The sequence below is a fragment of the Rattus rattus genome, chromosome 13, assembly GCF_011064425.1.
Source record: "Rattus rattus isolate New Zealand chromosome 13, Rrattus_CSIRO_v1, whole genome shotgun sequence".
Lineage (NCBI taxonomy): Eukaryota > Metazoa > Chordata > Mammalia > Rodentia > Muridae > Rattus > Rattus rattus.
Window position 1 is genome coordinate 4,828,379 of NC_046166.1, and position 17,344 is coordinate 4,845,722.

Genomic DNA, 17,344 nt, shown 5'->3' on the forward strand with positions numbered 1-17,344 from the left:
CTGTGTTTTAACAATCATAATGATTACTTTCATCATTCCTAGTGATATTGGGGTCCTAGAGGCTAAAATCGTGGCTTTCCTGCTTGAAAGCTACAAAGCATGGCAAGAGTATTTAACCTTTCTGTGTCCTGTTTTTTGTCTTGCTGGCTTTTTTGCTTTAGAATTGTGGTAAAATGGTGCCTACCTATTATTAACACATCTTAGCCCATTTCCCAGTAGAAGACATTTTGAGAAACTGACCCTGAAGGTAATTGTTGACATTCCATTTTTAGCCCACTCTTCCTCAACTCATTTGGTACATTTTGAGCAGCGACCAAGTGCTTGGATGTCTACATATCCTCACTGAAACCAGAACTTAAAATTGATTTGAAACACTACGAGTGTATGCCTTCTGTAAATAGTAGGCGCTTGGTTATGGGTGCCAAGGTCTGTCTGGGGATTTCAACAAAAGTCCTCTCTCTTCAGAAGCCATGAAGCCTTCCTCTTCCCATGCATGGCTTTCCTTTTCTGAGGGTCTATCAGCTTTACTTCCTGACTATGTGAGGCTGGATCAACTAGAAGCTCTGCGATGGCTCTGGAAACATAATCCAACTTCTGGGAGTCTTGGTAGAAGATCACTGTCCCCTCTTGACAACTGTCAGCTCCTACTATTTTCTTGTTTTATCAGAAGGTTAGCAAGGCTGACGCCTGCACCAGCCTCAGCAAACTAGACAAGGAAGCCAAGCAAGCAGCCTGGCAATGAACACCAACAGATTCCTGGCCCGCCTTCACTCTTCATAAAAGCAGAGGAAGAATTTGCCAACCAGTCAGCCCAAAGCTGGGTGGGCCGGCTAGTCTAGTCGGGACTGAGGAAGAAAGAAACAATGGAGGCCTGGGCAGTAGGTGGAGGCCTATGACCAGTAGGCCACCAAGACTTTCAGTACACTCTGCCCTTTCCCCACTCAGGGACCCTTTGACCACTTCTGTGTGACTGAACTGAGCCTTGAGTGTACTAGCCCCTCCCCGTTTCTTGATCTGTTCTTCTCTCCACCAGAAAATGAGAGTTTTCCTCATGAGAATTCAATGATTCTTTAGACCATCTCTTGAAAGACTAGTCAATAATGTCAACAATGAAAGGAGAATATAAGAACTTCATCAAAACTCATGGTTTCCACATGAAGCCTTTACACTGAGGTTAGAGGAGGCAGTAAGGAAGTAACCCATATTAATTAAGATAAACCCATCAAGGAATAGTACAGATTATACACAGGTAGACAATAGTCCATGATGGCAGTATGGCGAACCCAAAATGCAGGTGGAGTCCAGAGCCCGACTATGAAATCTAAGTTTCTGGTCCATTTGGCACTGGCTACAGTGAACTAGTATCTTACCTTGTATTTGGGGATGGTCTTCAGAAGCTCTTTTACTGGGACATCTGTGCCAACCACACCCAGAAGAATGCCCTTTGACCTCTGTAGAAAATAGACATTACGAAGAATACAATAGGTTAGTATGTGACCTTCCCAGAGACCACTAACTCAAATCTCCACGGGCCTCTTTTACATTCTACTTTCCACCCAAAGCATAGCTAGTCAAGAAGGGGACTGTCTCTGACCTAACAGCAGCACACTGATGCCGGGACATTCCAGTGTTCTGCTTCTTCTTGAAGACTGAAATATGGTGTGCAGGAGCCCAGGAGTTTCATGCACAAAGACTCAGATTATGAAGCAGATTATAGTGGCATCTGTTTTATTCCCCTGGCATACACTACCATCTGGTATTCACAAAGAAGATATCTAGTGGTCAGAGAGAAGCACTTTTTTGTTATTTGTTTACATATATATATAACAGCAGTTTATATATATATATATATATATATATATATATATATATATATGCAGTGTTTTAGAACCAGGGTCCCAGGGCAGGAGGCCACTGTGATTTGTTGAAACTTCCAATGACAGAAAGGCTATTAGGAATAACATATAAATTACTGCTGTCTGATGCTTTATGGTTTTGTTTGTGGTTTAAGTTGTGTTCTGGCAAACTCAAACTCTCTCAACTACAGAATCCAATGGCATTTGGAAAAAATAGGGCTTTTGCAGATACTATAGCTAAAGACCTCCAGAAGAATCATCTTCGGTTCATAGAGGTACCTAAATAGAGTGACTGATCTCTTTATGAAGAAGAGGTCTGGTTGTAGTGAGAAGGACACATACAAACGTACTAATGTGCAATGAAGCTGCCAAGGGTATGGGGCTCCAGCAGCCAGAAATAACAAGGAAGCCTTCTTCCTTTGTCCCTTTAGAGGGACCATGGCTCTGCAATCATCTTGATTTCAGACTCTCAGGATCCACAGCTAGTTGGTACACCATTCCATTTTGCAGTACTTTGATACCTCTGCTACAAGAAATTAAAGATAATGGAGGAGAAGGGCAGCCGCCACAATCAAGAATTGTCTGGGAATTTTCCTCCTCTAGATACTGAGTGTCTACATTTTAGAGAGGGGCTAGGGATGCTAAGAACTCTACCTATCCTCTCATTTACACTGGATGCACTGGTCCTCACAGTAGGGTGAAATACTGAGGATAAACTCACATACAGTACCCTGACGGGGAAGAGTGAAGCCATTTTCTCTAGAGCTCAGATGCAAAGGTATTGGAGAAACAACCTTCCTCCCCCACACCTCCAGCACCAGGCAGAGGGCACGTTGCCATACTCACAGTTTCGTTCTGCTTACTAAACACAGGCATGGCCACTGTGGTCATCAAGACGAGGCCCTGATCATCAGCAAGCTGGATGGAGACAGAAAAGGCAGTTACTGGACACCCTGTGGATGCCTCAGTGCAGAGGGCCCCCGTTGGCCAGTGCATCTTTCCTAGCCAAAGGCTGCTGAGAAAGAGCCCTCCAGATCCTTCAGCAGGGAGTGAGCATGGAGGTTTCTACCTGATCTGCAGGCCAACAGTCCCCTGGCCTCAGCTGGAAACCGGACCGCCAGTCACTCCAGCTGACACATCTGTGCTTACAGCTATTTTTTTTTTTTTACCTCAGCTGAACCTTATTTGGATTTCAATGATTTGTTTTATTACAACACATCCATTTTACTGTTTTATTCCCCAGACATTTATGTTCGGTATGTGTGATAATAAGGCTTCTGATAATGCAAGATCAGAAACCTCGGACATAGGGGTTGGGGGTGGGGGCTTCAGAAAATATCCTTAAGGGAAACAGATCCCGGAAGCTCTTATTCTCCCTAAGGCAGACCACTCAAGCCCCTTCACCTCTTCAGATTCCTGAATGCTAGTCCCAACTGGAAAGCAAATGAGTGAAAGACAGCTTTAGCACACGACCCTGAAAATCGCCAGTAAGAAGCTAATCGCTGCTTCCAAAGGAAGTACTTCTGAAATCGGATGCAAACTCCTAATGCTTTGAGCCTCATACAGACACTGTGAGACCTCCGGGCACATCTGCTTCTCATACAGTGTAGTGTCCCCAGGAGGGACACAGGCAGGAATAGCTGTTCTACCCTAGTAACAAATGGGGAAAGAGAATCTCTGAGCACAGTTGTAGCCTTTGGTTCGAGACAAATCTATCCCTGATTGTCAGCTTCAAGTTTCTTAGCTGCACTTGCTAGGCCTTCCTCATTGAAATCGTGCTAATTAACATTACCATAAAGACAAGCTGTACCGTGCCCAGCATGGTACTCTGACATAGAGTCTCTCAAAGGACACTGGATTCCTTTCTCTACTCTTAAGGTTGTACGGCAAGGCAAGTATCTGGCAGAATTAGACAATCAAAGAGAGCAAGGGTTGGTTTGGCAGTGCTGATAGGTACCAAAGTTGGTCTGCAAAGCCAATGGGAGAGAGATCCTTTCTGTTTTGTATCTCCCTTGAATACCCGCTATGATCACTCTGAGGGCAGGAATCAACCATCTTCAGCTTACAGCATTTTATTTATTTATTTATTTATTTATTTATTTATTTATTTATTTATTTTTGGATATTTTACTCACTTTTCCATGGCGATAACTCTATGGAATAATTAGGAGCTCTCCCATAGAACTTCTTTCTTAGGAAGAGGCTGCCTAAGGAGATGATGCTAGAACCCAAGGGGCTGACAGCTATACAGATTGTCTAGTCTCTTGTGCAAAAGTCAGTGAGCTGAGCTTAGCTTATCTTTTCTAGTGTTGGATTTTTTTTTTTTTTTTATGAGAAGGAATCTTACATAGCTCGGGCTGTACTTAAACTTGCGATCCTCTTCTTAGCTCAGTGCTGAGATTACAGGTCTGTACCATCAAACCCCTGCTTCCCTGTTCACTTAGTATCATGTATGTGTATCATGCACACTACTGGGGTTTCTATAGACCTCACTACTTACAGTGCGATCCCCAAGATAATAGCACCTCAGTGCTTGCTATAAATGCAAAACTTCAGGGACCATTCTAGACTTTATGAATAGAAACACTTATTTTAAAAATTTAGTATACATGAAGAATAAAAGTCAAGAAATATTGTTACAGGGAGAACTTCTTCATGGTTCCCCCTATTAACAATTTTGAGAACAAAAGAAAAGCTGTTGAATGTTGGAAGGTTTTCCCTACAGAAATGGAGGGAACTTGTTAGTCTTGCATCTACTTAGAAGTGAGCCTGAAAGTGAGACAAGAATGTCATGGCCTTGGAGGACCAGGAAACCTGAGGCATCTTAGGGGTTAATGGTGGTGTCTGTCCATTTGTTTGATCAACCACTGCCTGAATGGAGGTTGGGAAGACCCCTTTACCACTTAACCAAGATTTAAAGTTAGACTCTGAATAAAGCAGAACAACCTCCACAATTTGCATGGGCCTCATCCAGTCACTTGAAGGAAAACACAGCCTTCGAAGAAGAAGGAATTCTGCCTCCACTTTGCCTTTGAGTTTAACATCAAAACATCAACCCTTCCTGGAATTTCCAGGACATCAATTTGTTTTTATAGATTCACATATATTAGATTCCACACATATATTCTTCACTACAAATCTCTCTCCACATACATATAAGCATGCTTCTACATTTTTATATAACCACATGCATACCTACATAGGATGCCTTTACATGCCTATGTATACACACAGTGTCTTACGCACATGCTTTCTCTATATAGGCTTTTACATTGTTCTGTCTCTTCTGAGACCGCTGAAGAATGGGCCTGTCACCTAGGTAACTTGCTGGGCATGAGCATAAGTAAATAAGTTATTTTCAAATATTAATAACCAAACTGTATTAACTCAAGACAACGTTGACAGTTATTGTTGTGCCAAGAATCAAGTCAGCCAGTATATGCATCACAGTAATTGTTTGTGGGAACACAGTTTCAACTTCTACTAAAAGTTCTTAAAGTATGGTATGGGGGCCATTGGCGGCTCGATGGCAGAACCAGACGGGAGTAACCAGCCCTCTTACCATTAGACATCCCACTTCACAACTCCTTGATTAATCCTCACTGCTGCACAGCAAAGTTAATTTGAGCTGATCCGTAACCCTGGACAACTTCCACTTTTGCAACTCAGATCAAAATTTCAGGCAGTGCCAACATGGATCACGATGAAACCAAAAACATAGCATTGACAGTAATAAGAAATGAAGCTTTTCCCCTGCAACCAGTAAGGGTTAGTTATAAATCATTAGTAATTGTCCTGGCACAAAGGCAAAATCAGGGGAAAGGGACTTCCAAATGTTAAGCCAGAACACAGAGTCAGTGTCTCTCTGGCAAAAAGAAAAGAAACAACAACAACAACAACAACCAAAAAAAAAAAAAAACCCCAAAAAACAAAACAAAAACATCATTATACTATTGCATTTTTTACTAAAGCCACTCATTTGTAACCAGCTCTAGGTAAACAAAAGAAACACAGTAAGTCTGGGGGAGTGGAGGCACCACAGAGTTCATATGTGGGACTGTAATCTTGTGTGCTCTTCTGCTAAGAGTTGCAGCGCACTTATAGACTGGCTTGTTGAGAACTCCAGCCTGCAGGCTTCCTCTGTAAACCAGCCCATCTTAAAGCCATGAAAACTAGTAGAAATGCAGTAACAGCACCTGTGCAGTATTGCAACCCTCACCTGCCCTCCATCAGCCTTGGCCTCCCCAGTTTGGCCTCTGTACACCTGAAACATTTCATGGAGAAGAAAAAAAAAATCAATCTGAAAGTTTGTTTGCACAACAAGCTCTTTAGGATCAAAGGGCATCCTGGGCTCCTGTCACAGAATATAGCAACCTGTGGCAAGAGGTTTTTAATCTAGACCTCCAAGCAGAAATTATACAGCCGACACAGCCAGAAGTCCTCTGTCTCCAACAGTCACTAGGGGTGGCCTGCTTTTTGTGGTCCTCAACTTGTAGCTGCTGCTGAGACAAAGTGAGTGCTTAAGATTCATTCTTCCAAGGCTTCCAAGAAAAAAATGCAGATATGAAGTCAACATTCATTTTCCAAAAGGTAGGAGTAAGAGATGGGGGTCGCCAAAATCCCATTAACGAAGTACAAGTGAGAATCCTAAAATGACCTGCTGTTCAATTATACTTGTCCAAGTTTTGAACAGCCTGAACTTCTCAGCTATAGTGTGCTGTTGTATAATGTGTGTATTAACCCATATCCCTCATTTCCTATGCTACATGACGCAGACTGTTCTGGAATCAAGGAAATGATGGGTAATAACGCTGAACATCTGGTTCATAAAACACAAACTTGCTCAACAGATCGACAGCTTCCTGTTAGCTTCCCAAGTTAACAATGTGTCCGTCTCTATGAGTGTGCATTCAGACTCATGTGCGAGTTCTGGGCAGCCATGCCAGGCCTCTACTCCTAGCGCTTCATCTGTTTCCATGGGTGGCACCAGACAGGGAAGGGGTCAGTCCCGAGGGTATGGCCACAGCAGCATCCTACCTCCAGATCCCCGGTTCACGGCTGGCCTGCTCCTTGCTATAGGCCATTTGCCTTCAGAATTTCCCTAAGCCTCAGCCGTATGCCCAGTCCTCTTCTGTGTGCTATGAGGATAACTAAGCACTGGGCTGTTTCCCCCAAGGAACCCCAGGCTTGCTTACAGAGGCAGAAAAACCAATGAGACAGATGGAGGAGATCTAGGAAAGGCTGGCATGCTGGCCTCTTGTAGTAAGCAGAGTCTCTCCTTCCAGTCCAGCTTGGGTTCAAGTGGCCATCTTGTACTTATTGAAACCAGTCACAAGAAAATGGCAGCCACAAATGACTCTCGAAAGCTGGCTTAATAAACAGGAAATGGTTTCCTATTTCACTACATTTTCCTGCTAAATTATCGATACATGCAATAATAATACCAAGGTAGAAGTTTGGAAACTGCCCTTTTCTTCCTGAAGATATCAACCCCTCCCTTAGATAGATCCTCTTCACCCTTTCCAACCACACAGTTTTGGTGACCGCTGACACCTCTCACCTTGCACATGTGGCTAGGTTGACCAGCTGGAGGGTTTCTCGTGCACATGTATACACCACCTAGGCTGTAAAATTGGCTTATTAATTGGACATGTGATCTGTGTTTCCTGGGATGTTTTGTCTTTTTCTTATCTCAAGCTTGTAGGAAGATCCTCTCTCTGCTGGGTGGGTATAAGAACCTAAGTGTGGAGCTCATGTCCCCTCAACACAGATAGAAAATTAGACCCTCCCCGGAAGAAAGAAAGAAAAAGGAAGAAAGAAAGAAAGAAAGAAAGAAAGAAAGAAAGAAAGAAAGAAAGAAAGGAAGAGGGAGGGAGGGAGGGGAAAGAGAGAGAGAGAGAGAGAGAGAGAGAGAGAGAGAGAGAGAGAGAGAGAGATTCCTTGGAGGGGAAGAGGGAAGGTAGAAGAGGGGGAAAGGAGGGAGGGAAGGAAAGTGGAGAGGAGGGAGAGAAAGGAGAGGGGATAGATGAGAGAAGAGAAGGAAGACTGGGCCTGGGAGATACAGGCAGGAAGGGAGGGCTAAAGAGAGTAAATGAAATGTAAGGGGGGGGCAAGAACCTCTAGATGCCTTCATCCCTAGGGACTATGTTTTGTAACGGCTATGTTGTCATTAAGAATTTATGAAGAATCTTCACAATGAATAAAAGCTCGGCTGCTTTGAGATCACTGGTAAGAAGTTGCCACCTTGGGGGTCTCCTTTGGCCAAAAGAACAGAGATGCAGACACAGGCAGTGTAAGAGAGAGCAGGCCTAGAGCTGGTCAGGTGAATGTGGCCCTTCAAGGGGACTGGGGACAGTGGTGGCTACCGACCAGCCTCTGATTTTGAAGGACGTTTGTCTCCCTTTCCATTTTAAAGTCTCCATTATGAGGAAGTTGATCAGGCCAGGGGCAGGATCCTGTCTTCCTCCTGCAGCTGGATGCCCAGGGGGTAATCCAAGCCTTAGCGGGGAGGTGAGCAGAGCATTCAAGCGAGTTAAGAACAGACTGCTTGGCAGAACATTCAAGGACTGTCAGGTGGGTTCGGCAGAGGCTTCTGCCAGATCTGCTCAGCCCCAGAGGCTGAGGCTGAAGGGAGGGCTGTGCACAATGGCAAACTCTACTGGAGAGACTGGTTCTCAGCCAAGGGCAAAGGCTAATTCATTCACTCTCCTCCAATACACCATTTCTTCTATAGTTCACGTCTCCATTCCTCTGCTTTGCTTATTGAAGCTGATCAACACGTTGACTAGATTAACAGAGTGTATGGTATCCATCCATAAGACTTCCGTACATGGCTATTTTATACAGGAGGTATAATGCTTAAGTACAAACCCATGTTTCCCTGTTTCCTTCAACACCAACAATTAACCACACTCAGCAGTCTGTAAAAGGACACTGTTGCCATCTAGTGGTAGCCTGTGTGAATTGCAGGCACACTGCCCTAGGAGATAAAAAGCCATTTTTGAAGTATGAGGTTTTCCAGTAAAAACACATTTAAAAGGCAGCCAGTGTTATTTAATAGCTACCTAGTTAAAGCATAAGCTGCATTAACTATTAGTTCTGTCAAAAAACATTTGCCTTGACAGGAAAGGAATATTATTAAGATGTAGAAAAACACAGCTGTGCTCACCTTTGAATACCAAGTGAGGCATTTTGAATGGAAAATGACAGATTATTTATTGCTGTGGAGTCTGGGAATGCAACCAGGGAGCCCAGAAAAATCCAAGTCCTCTAAGACCCACCTTCTCAAATGCAGTTTGCACACGGGACAAGTTACCTTTCTCATGTTCTCTTCTTGGACCCATGAAGCCTGAGTTCTTGGGGGTTCCCAGAGGCCAGGCTCTGGGTGGTACATAATGAGGGAGATTGTGGACAGGGGGAAAACATACGTCCCCCATGTTCTCCATTTTACACTACTAAGAAAGTTCCTGAAAGTCACCAAAACGACTCCCATATAAGTTAGCGCACAAGAAGAACAGAGAAATGGGTTCAGAAACGGGGGACAGAAGCAGGTGGTAGCTACGCTGAAACTCTTCACAGCTAAAGAGTCTGGACCTCCCCCTTTAAATCCTTAAACACTAAAGAGCCCCTTTATGTCAATCACCTACCACTGCCCCAAATACGTTGTTCCCACTACTTTCCGTTACACGATACGATGACACAACTGTCATTAATACCAAAGTAGGATGTTAGGGGAGGCACCTAGTAGGGACACATGAGTGTTGCAGACACGTTCAGTGCAACCATGGCCCTGGTGAAGACACAGGCCGCCTTCAGTTGGGCAAGGCTGTGAAAGTCCATCCTGGGGTGACAATGAAACCAATGTCACCCATGGGAGCCAGGATCAGCTTGTTGGATACCAGCACCATCTGGCTCAGGCTGACCTGACTGAAGTCTTTGCTCTCATAATCTTTGATTTCCACTTTCTGACTGTTGGACAGAGGCCAGTTTTGACATGCTCTCTGTGACACGCTCTCTGGGACTTGCTCTCTGTGACATGCTCTCTGTGACTTGCTTATTTAAATGTTGATTCATGAACATGTTGCTTGGCAATCTAAAAAGCCACTTGGAAACGGGAAGGGAGTCATTTGGCTCATTGGTAGAAGAACTCATGGTAAGATGAGAATATATACGCATATATTCTGAGGACGTTCGGGGCACAGAGGGTGGTGTGGTCGTAGACCATCCATATACATTTATAATGAACTCAAAATGTAATTTTCCTGGGCCCTCTGTGTTCTAGTTCCAGAAAGCAAGTCCATGTGTGATCTCTCTGAGACCCTAAGAGAGCACCTCACGTGAGGAGAATCTGGGTAAATCCCAACATTCGGAAAAATAAACTGAGTAGCAGAAGTGTACCGTGGTGTGAGACTGTTTGTCTAAACTTTTAAATATACGCAACGGTGATGCCCGTCTGTTGTGTGGATATGGACTCTCATAGAAGACAATCTGCACCAGCAATTGGGACACTAACGTTAGCAGAAATCGGAGATCGCAACCCAAGCAGGCTTCTGCAGAAACTTAACAGAGGGCTATTTGCAAAGGTGCAGACAGAATGCCAGGTCCCCCTAGGGAACAGCATGGTTTCCGGGGAGTGTGTGCTGGGGATAATGGGCACAGCCGTATATCAGGGAGGGGAGTGGAAAGAGCAGCTGTGAGAGCCGAGGTGGATAGGCTGGGCGTTCATGGCTTTCAGGAAGAGCCAGGATTTCCCACAAGAAGACTTCTCTGGCAAAGATACCAATGAGAGTCAGAATACCCCACAAGTGAATGGTCGGTCGAGGCAAGCTCCTCGATTTTCATGAGATTTCATGCCATCCAAAACAACACAAAAACACAACTCTGAAGTGGACACAATAACAATTTCAAGTCTTAAATGTTTTTCCTTTTTGAGCTCTTCTTGTCTGTATGACTGAATGTTTGAACAGCAAGGAAGCTTTCCCTAGAGCCTCCTCTACGGAAACACTGTATAAATAAAAGCACTTGGTAGCGTGTACCTGTGGGGAGAAAAGGTAATGCTGCCGAACAAAAGAGGGAATTATTTAAAACGATAATAATAAGCCGTAAGTCCTGGGTTTAAATCCCTTTCCACACAAAGATGAGAATAGCCTGTTACAGCTACCTTAGTGACACTGGCACTGAAGTGCAGGTTTCACAGTGTCTTGACTCTTAGCATTTTTAATGATCTTTATGGCAAGAAACGCACAAAGGCAACTCTTTTCCTTTCTTGAAAAGCTGATTCTTCCGGTGCATGCAACTGAGAACACCAAACGCTGTTTAGACTTCTGCTGTACAAGGCGTTTTTCAGCATTTTTGCAAAGATGCTCTTATCCTAAATAATACACAGCTCTCACAAGACGAAAGTGGGAGAATAAGATGCAAATATGAAATAAATAAACGTTAAGCAGTGCTTCCTCTCATCCTGCCCGGGATTGTCTTGGTAAATTATAGTCTTTCAATCCATAAGAATGATACTTAAATGTTAATTTGCTTTTGTCTAAGATGGTTTCTGGTTGTTACTCTGTGTGTGTGTGTGTGTGTGTGTGTGTGTGTGTGTGTGTTTTAAACCGAGTCGCTGTTGCTTGCGTGGGAGATGCTGAATTCTGGCGAGACCCTGCTGCGATCTACATTGTCTGACTACAAAAGTAAGCACGGTATCCTCTTTGAACTCCGACTGCATCTCCTGTAAACTCGATTGCTGAAGTTGTTTTGTTTTCTTTCTCTTTTCAACAACTGAAAGACGCCTCTGTGAATCACAGTGCTGAATGAGAGCTGGAAACGTCTTGAAGGAAAAACCTAGCCTCGCCCTTGCAAGGAAATGGCTTATTCCTGAGTAAAACGCCGCCGTCTCTTCTTCCCAGTGACCCTGAGATAAAGCCATTAAGCAGGGAATATAGTTTATAAGCAAACATTTCAATAGCATCAGCATGTTGTCTTTGACCGGGAACACATCTATAAATAAATCTGTGGTCAAAAGAACACTACTGATTAACATCTGATTAGCATATCTGAAAGCTGTCTTGGAGACTGCTTTGTTTGTTTATTAGGAGTGACCTGCTTATTTCCAGAGTGCCCGGGAATGAGCACAATGGAGTGATCACGGAGCACTGGATTTGGGCCAGCATTCATGATGAGCCTGACACACAACCGACACAAACCCCCACCCCACGGTTGTGGCCAAACATTCATAATTTCACAAACGTGGTTTAGACACCTCCCAAATAGATGCCTGAAAACACAGCCAACAGTTGGAGCTTCGGGGCCCAGGGACAAAAACCTTCCCCTCGTTTAAAGACCCCCTGAAACGTGGCTTCCTCCATAAAACCTTCCCTAACTAAGTGGAAATGGGAACCAGATGTCCTTAAACCCCACTACAAAGATAATCATATTTACTCTACAACCAAAGATACCATCTAGGCCCAAATCTGTGCAAACTGTTAATACAGCTAAGTCTCTGAACACGATGGCTGGAAGAGACGCGGGAAGTTGTGTATAGTCCGTGAACTCCGAGAGCAGAGGGAAAAGGAGAGAAGTCTCCTCTCTCTCCGAGCTTTTAGCAGAGAGCCTAATACACAAATGCTCGGTAAATGATCCTTGAATGAATTTATTCCAACATCATCCTTTTGTTTATTTTGCATAGGAGGCTCAGAGAGGGAAGAAGTCACAGGGAGTCAGTAGCAGAACTCAGACAAGATGCCTGTGTGCGCCATGCCTCCATCCGCGTGATTAGCCTGACAATAATGGCGACGAGGAGCTGGTACCTATACGCTGCTGTGGCTAGAAGCAAACAGTGCAAGCAGTCCAGGCTATGCCACAGACCTAAAGAAAAACAATCCTCCTTTTAAAACCAGCTTAGTTGAGCACTGTGACTTCAAACAAACAGACCTCGAGTCAACATCCAAACTCAGTTCCAGTCTCTTGAATCAGGGTGCTTACTTATTCTTCTATTCCTGCCTCTCTCCCTCCGTCTCTCCATTGGCTTATTTCCTTACCTGTGCATCTATCCATGCATCCCCCACTGTGATGCTTTCTACGTACCTGGCCTTAAATCTAAGCCTGGCATATACTTGGTGAATTATCTGTGCCTGTTAAACATATAATGAAAAAGAGTTAAAAATAATCAGAAGGTAGCAGAGTAGAGGTTTGAGACAGCCTCCATGTTTCTAGAGACCAAGTACAAATTATTCTGCCCCCAGAAACCCTTTTTAGTGGTGTAAAATATCATGTTTTTCTTTCGGGAGCTTAGAAGGCAGCAAAAAAGGCAACCAATAAAACCACCCTTAAAATAGAAATAGCCCATACGAGTTCTTGAATGACTAAGCAGAATTATCAAGGAAGCAGGTAAGATAGTGCTTGGCACCCCTGCCATGTGTGGCTAACCCCACAAGGACCACTCCAGGTTAAGAGAGAAGCTTGTAAGTTCCCTTTTTATTACTCTAGTGAATTTGAACTAAGTCTTTCCATTTGAGTCACTTTTAGTTTTTAGAAAAAATTAGTGTGTTTTTCTTTTGTCCCATGACAGATCATCATGGATTTCAGAACTAATTGTGCTTCAGGAAACAACGAGGGTGTTAAATAATGACCTATGTTTGTTAAGGGAGGTTGGGGTGATGGAAGGACACAACAGGGAAATACTTGATATGGAGGAAGAGAGCCAGTTCAGAAGGATAGCTGCTTCAGTGATACCTAGCCTTCAAATCACCTAATGCATCTCAGGCCTGGGCAAGAAGGGCTGTGTGCAATCCAAGCAAGAAACTTGCGAGTCAGCAAATGGGTCAACTCTTCGAGATGTTTCTGGAAAAAGAAAGTCTGTAGCATGGCATTAGTCCTTGCCTGCATTTTTCTACCTCATGACACGTGGTTGCGTTTTTTCCAAATCCTCTGAGTTAATTGGGATGGGGTAAACATCTAGCTTTTGTTTTTGAACTGCACAGTGTGGCTTTAGGGAATTGTATGACTTCACAGTTTCCCCAAAGCATCATTTCAGGAGAATCCTTTGCTATGGCATTTGCATGGTGTCTCGCCCACGGCCATCTTTTTTTTCCTCTAGGGGATGGGTTACATATATCAGTCATCTAGGGGCCCAAGAAGCAAATAAAATGACCAGGAAAATGATTGGGCAGATGAAGTCTGACCAGACCCCATTGACAGATTTGTAATAAAATTTTAATAAAACATAAGGAATCCTGTCAATGAAAATTAGATTTATTCTATAGCAAAAAAAAAAAAATCCAAAAGATCTAAAGGTAGGATTTCCCATGAGTGATTAGTCGGTACTTTCTCTGGACTCACTGGGGCCTTATTAGGTTTGTCTGTCACATAAGAAAAGCCCTTCTAATATAATCAATGAAAACATTAAAATAATTGGTAGTAAATATATACTGATTTGATATAAACTTTCAAGTATGGTTTTCAAACCGATCACTGGGTTGTATTGTTTTTTATTTGCTTCTATATAAGAATGGTCTTTGCATATTCTCTCTCTGCTGCTGTCAGAAAAATTACACTCATGTGTGTGTGTGTATGTGTGTGTGTGTGTGTGTGTGTGTGTGTATGTATGTGTATGTGTGTGTGTGTGTGTGTGTGTGTGTGTGTGTTAATCATTTCATTAAGATACTCCATATAGTGGTCCTTTTAATGGCACATCTTCCATGACTTGACCAACTAAAAAGTATAGGTAGTATAGATTCATAAACTACTTTTTGAGAAAATACAACTGGCATATTATGTGGTGGGTATAGGCGTTCAAAGTCTATCAGCACACAGAAGGGACTTCAAATAGTAATCCAGTTAATTGAGTTCAAGATTTCATGTGAGCCTATAAAAACAACGCTCAGAATTATATCTGGAAGCAAAATGTCAGAATACTGGGCATCGGGAGATATCCCATCAAGCTTGCCCTATTGGTGATGTCATGGTATTGCCATGGTATCCCTGTCCCAAGTCACTAAGCTAGCTTCTTTCCCTACCACACATTCTTTTCTGTACAGGAGGAGGAGGAGGACGAGGAGGAAGAGGAAGGGGAGGAAGAGGAGGAGGAGGAGGAGGAGGAGGAAAGAGGAAGGGGAGGAAGAGGAGGAGGAGGAGGAGGAGGTGGTGGTGGTGTCTGCATCTCTGGGTGATGGAAACACAGTTGAAATAAAACAACTTTGACCAATGGTATTCTTTATACTCAGATGTTCGCTGGCTTTCAAGGATAGAGACCATCATCTCCCTTGTTAAATGGAGACAGCTTTCCTCTGCACCTCTAGAGGGTCATAGTTCATTACTATGCTTGATGTAAGTAAATACAAAGGGTTCACATTTCTTAAATTAGTGAGAATTCTTGAAATTAGACTTTGATTTCCTTAGACACTTAAAAGACTAAGTTGGGGACCAAAAGAACCTTAAGATTTTATGGATTTTGAAATAGATTCTTTGGATATTTGGGGGGGGGCAGGTTATACTTACCTAGTTCCAGTGCTTATCTGAAATACAAGTCACCAAGTTACATTAAACAAGGTAGGGTGTAACTGGAGTTATCAACAATGCCATGGCCCTTGCAGAGATCAGCTATATGTCTACCATGGAATGGAACTCTTGGAGGCTAGGCCCTGGTATTACCTCACCCTACTCTACTATGACAATGAGAAAGATACTGTGCCATGGATCAAAAAAAAAGATGTTTTAGGGCTTTATGTATCTGCCACAGACTGGGAACTTGTATCTTGAAGCACAAGGCAGAGTATCCCCTTCTGCAGAAAGGATATCCACTTGTCTCATGGTGAAAACAGGAAGAGAGGCTACCCTATCAGTTCCTTTTCCAAATAGCAAACTCAACTTTATTTTCATAGCTTTCAGCCAAGTAGCTCTTTCCTGTCCCAGAAGAGAGGTGGAACTTGACCCCCACAGTGTAACCATATATCTGTCATTGCTAAGTATTCCTAGCTTCAGCTCACTTTTCCTTTAAGCATCTGCTATGAACTAGACTTAGGTTGACTGGATTAGTAAATGATTTTTCTTCTCAGCCAGAAATAAAGATTACTAACAAACACAGGTATTTTTTAGAATTGTCCCATAGGAGGCAACCCACTATGACCCTTCTGAGTCTAGCTATCTCTACTATGAAACATTTGAACTTCAGAATGTGGGATTTTCACCTTTCCCTTTTCTTCTACAGAAAGACAAACTCCGACGTTAGGTTAACTTCTGTTTTATCCCATCTAATATATTATAAGTAACGCAGAGGCTGGGGAGAGGGACCAGTGCTTAAAAGAACTTGTTCTGCAAGCTTGATGACCTGAGTTCAAACCCCCAGGAGCCGTGTAAAAGTGCTGGAGGTGGCCATATGTGCCTGTAACTCTTGTGTCAGGGGGCAGAGACAGGAGGATCTGGGAGCTAACTGGTCAACCAGTCCAGGTTCATTAGTGACCCTGTCACTAATTAGATAATCAACATTCTTCTCTGGCCTCTGCATGCATTACATCTTCCTTTTCCTCTTGCCTCTCTCTTCTCTGTCTCTGACTCTCTCTCTCTCTCTCTCTCTCTCTCTCTCTCTCTATATATATATATATATATATATATATATATATATATATAACATATACACCAAAAAAGTAAAATAATAGTATATTAGCATGAATATAATTAGTACCTCATTAAAATAGTGTTTATTGTATAAGATTAAAAGCATAAAACTATATTAAGGAGAATCAATAAATCCTTGTTTTCCTGCCACCGGAAAATAGCTACTATTAACCTTTCATTTTAGGTTAATTTTCAGTGCTCTTAATATCTCATCCTTTTTAAGTTTAATGACTTTGTAGCTATTTTCCTATTTTTGAATGTTGTGACACTTCTTTGTTATAAATAAAATTGTAAGTCCTGGGCCAGTTTAAGCTAGATGCTGAAAAAATGAGATTATTAGATCGTTGTGTGCAAGCATGATATATTGTGGCACACATTGGAAATACTTGTAGTATAATAGTATAAATGCTGAGGTACTTTTCAATTTGTATCTTCATTAAAACTCCTGCTTTTACTTTTTAAAAAATGTTGATTCTCAAAGTAGTGCATAAACACTTTAAATATTCGCATAAATATCAAAATGGGGTAAACCTAAGTTAAAAACATGATCTGAGGGTGCCTACCACTGACAGATAATTAACGTGGTAAGAAACAGAAGTAGTAACTGGGTCTGGTAGCACTGGACCATAATCTCAGGTAGGCCAACCTGAACTAAAGAGTCTAGTTCAAAATAAAAGATTGTTTAAAAGAGGGTTGAGGCTATAGGGGAGTTCAGTGGTAGCGGGTTTGCTTAACATGAACAGAGCCTTGGGTAGAAATGGGAGGGGAACAAAGACGGCGTAGTTGTTCTGGTTCTGAATTCTGTTTTTTGGTTTTGTCTTATTTGGGGTTTGGGGTACAGAGTCTGTTCTTTAGGCTGGGGTTGTCTAGAACTTGGTGCTATC

The 17,344-nt window shown here is 42.8% G+C and overlaps 1 protein-coding gene across 1 annotated transcript in view; it reads right to left on the reverse strand.

The window, feature by feature from the left end:
- The window catches only part of Cacna2d3 (calcium voltage-gated channel auxiliary subunit alpha2delta 3), an 804,703-nt gene that overhangs the window by 193,146 nt on the left and 594,213 nt on the right, over positions 1-17,344 (reverse strand). The window contains exons 15-16 of the mRNA XM_032919383.1: positions 2,703-2,774; positions 1,371-1,451 (exon numbers count right to left, since the gene is read on the reverse strand). Coding sequence (XP_032775274.1) covers positions 1,371-1,451; positions 2,703-2,774 — 153 coding nt within the window. The remainder of the gene's footprint in view (positions 1-1,370; positions 1,452-2,702; positions 2,775-17,344) is intronic.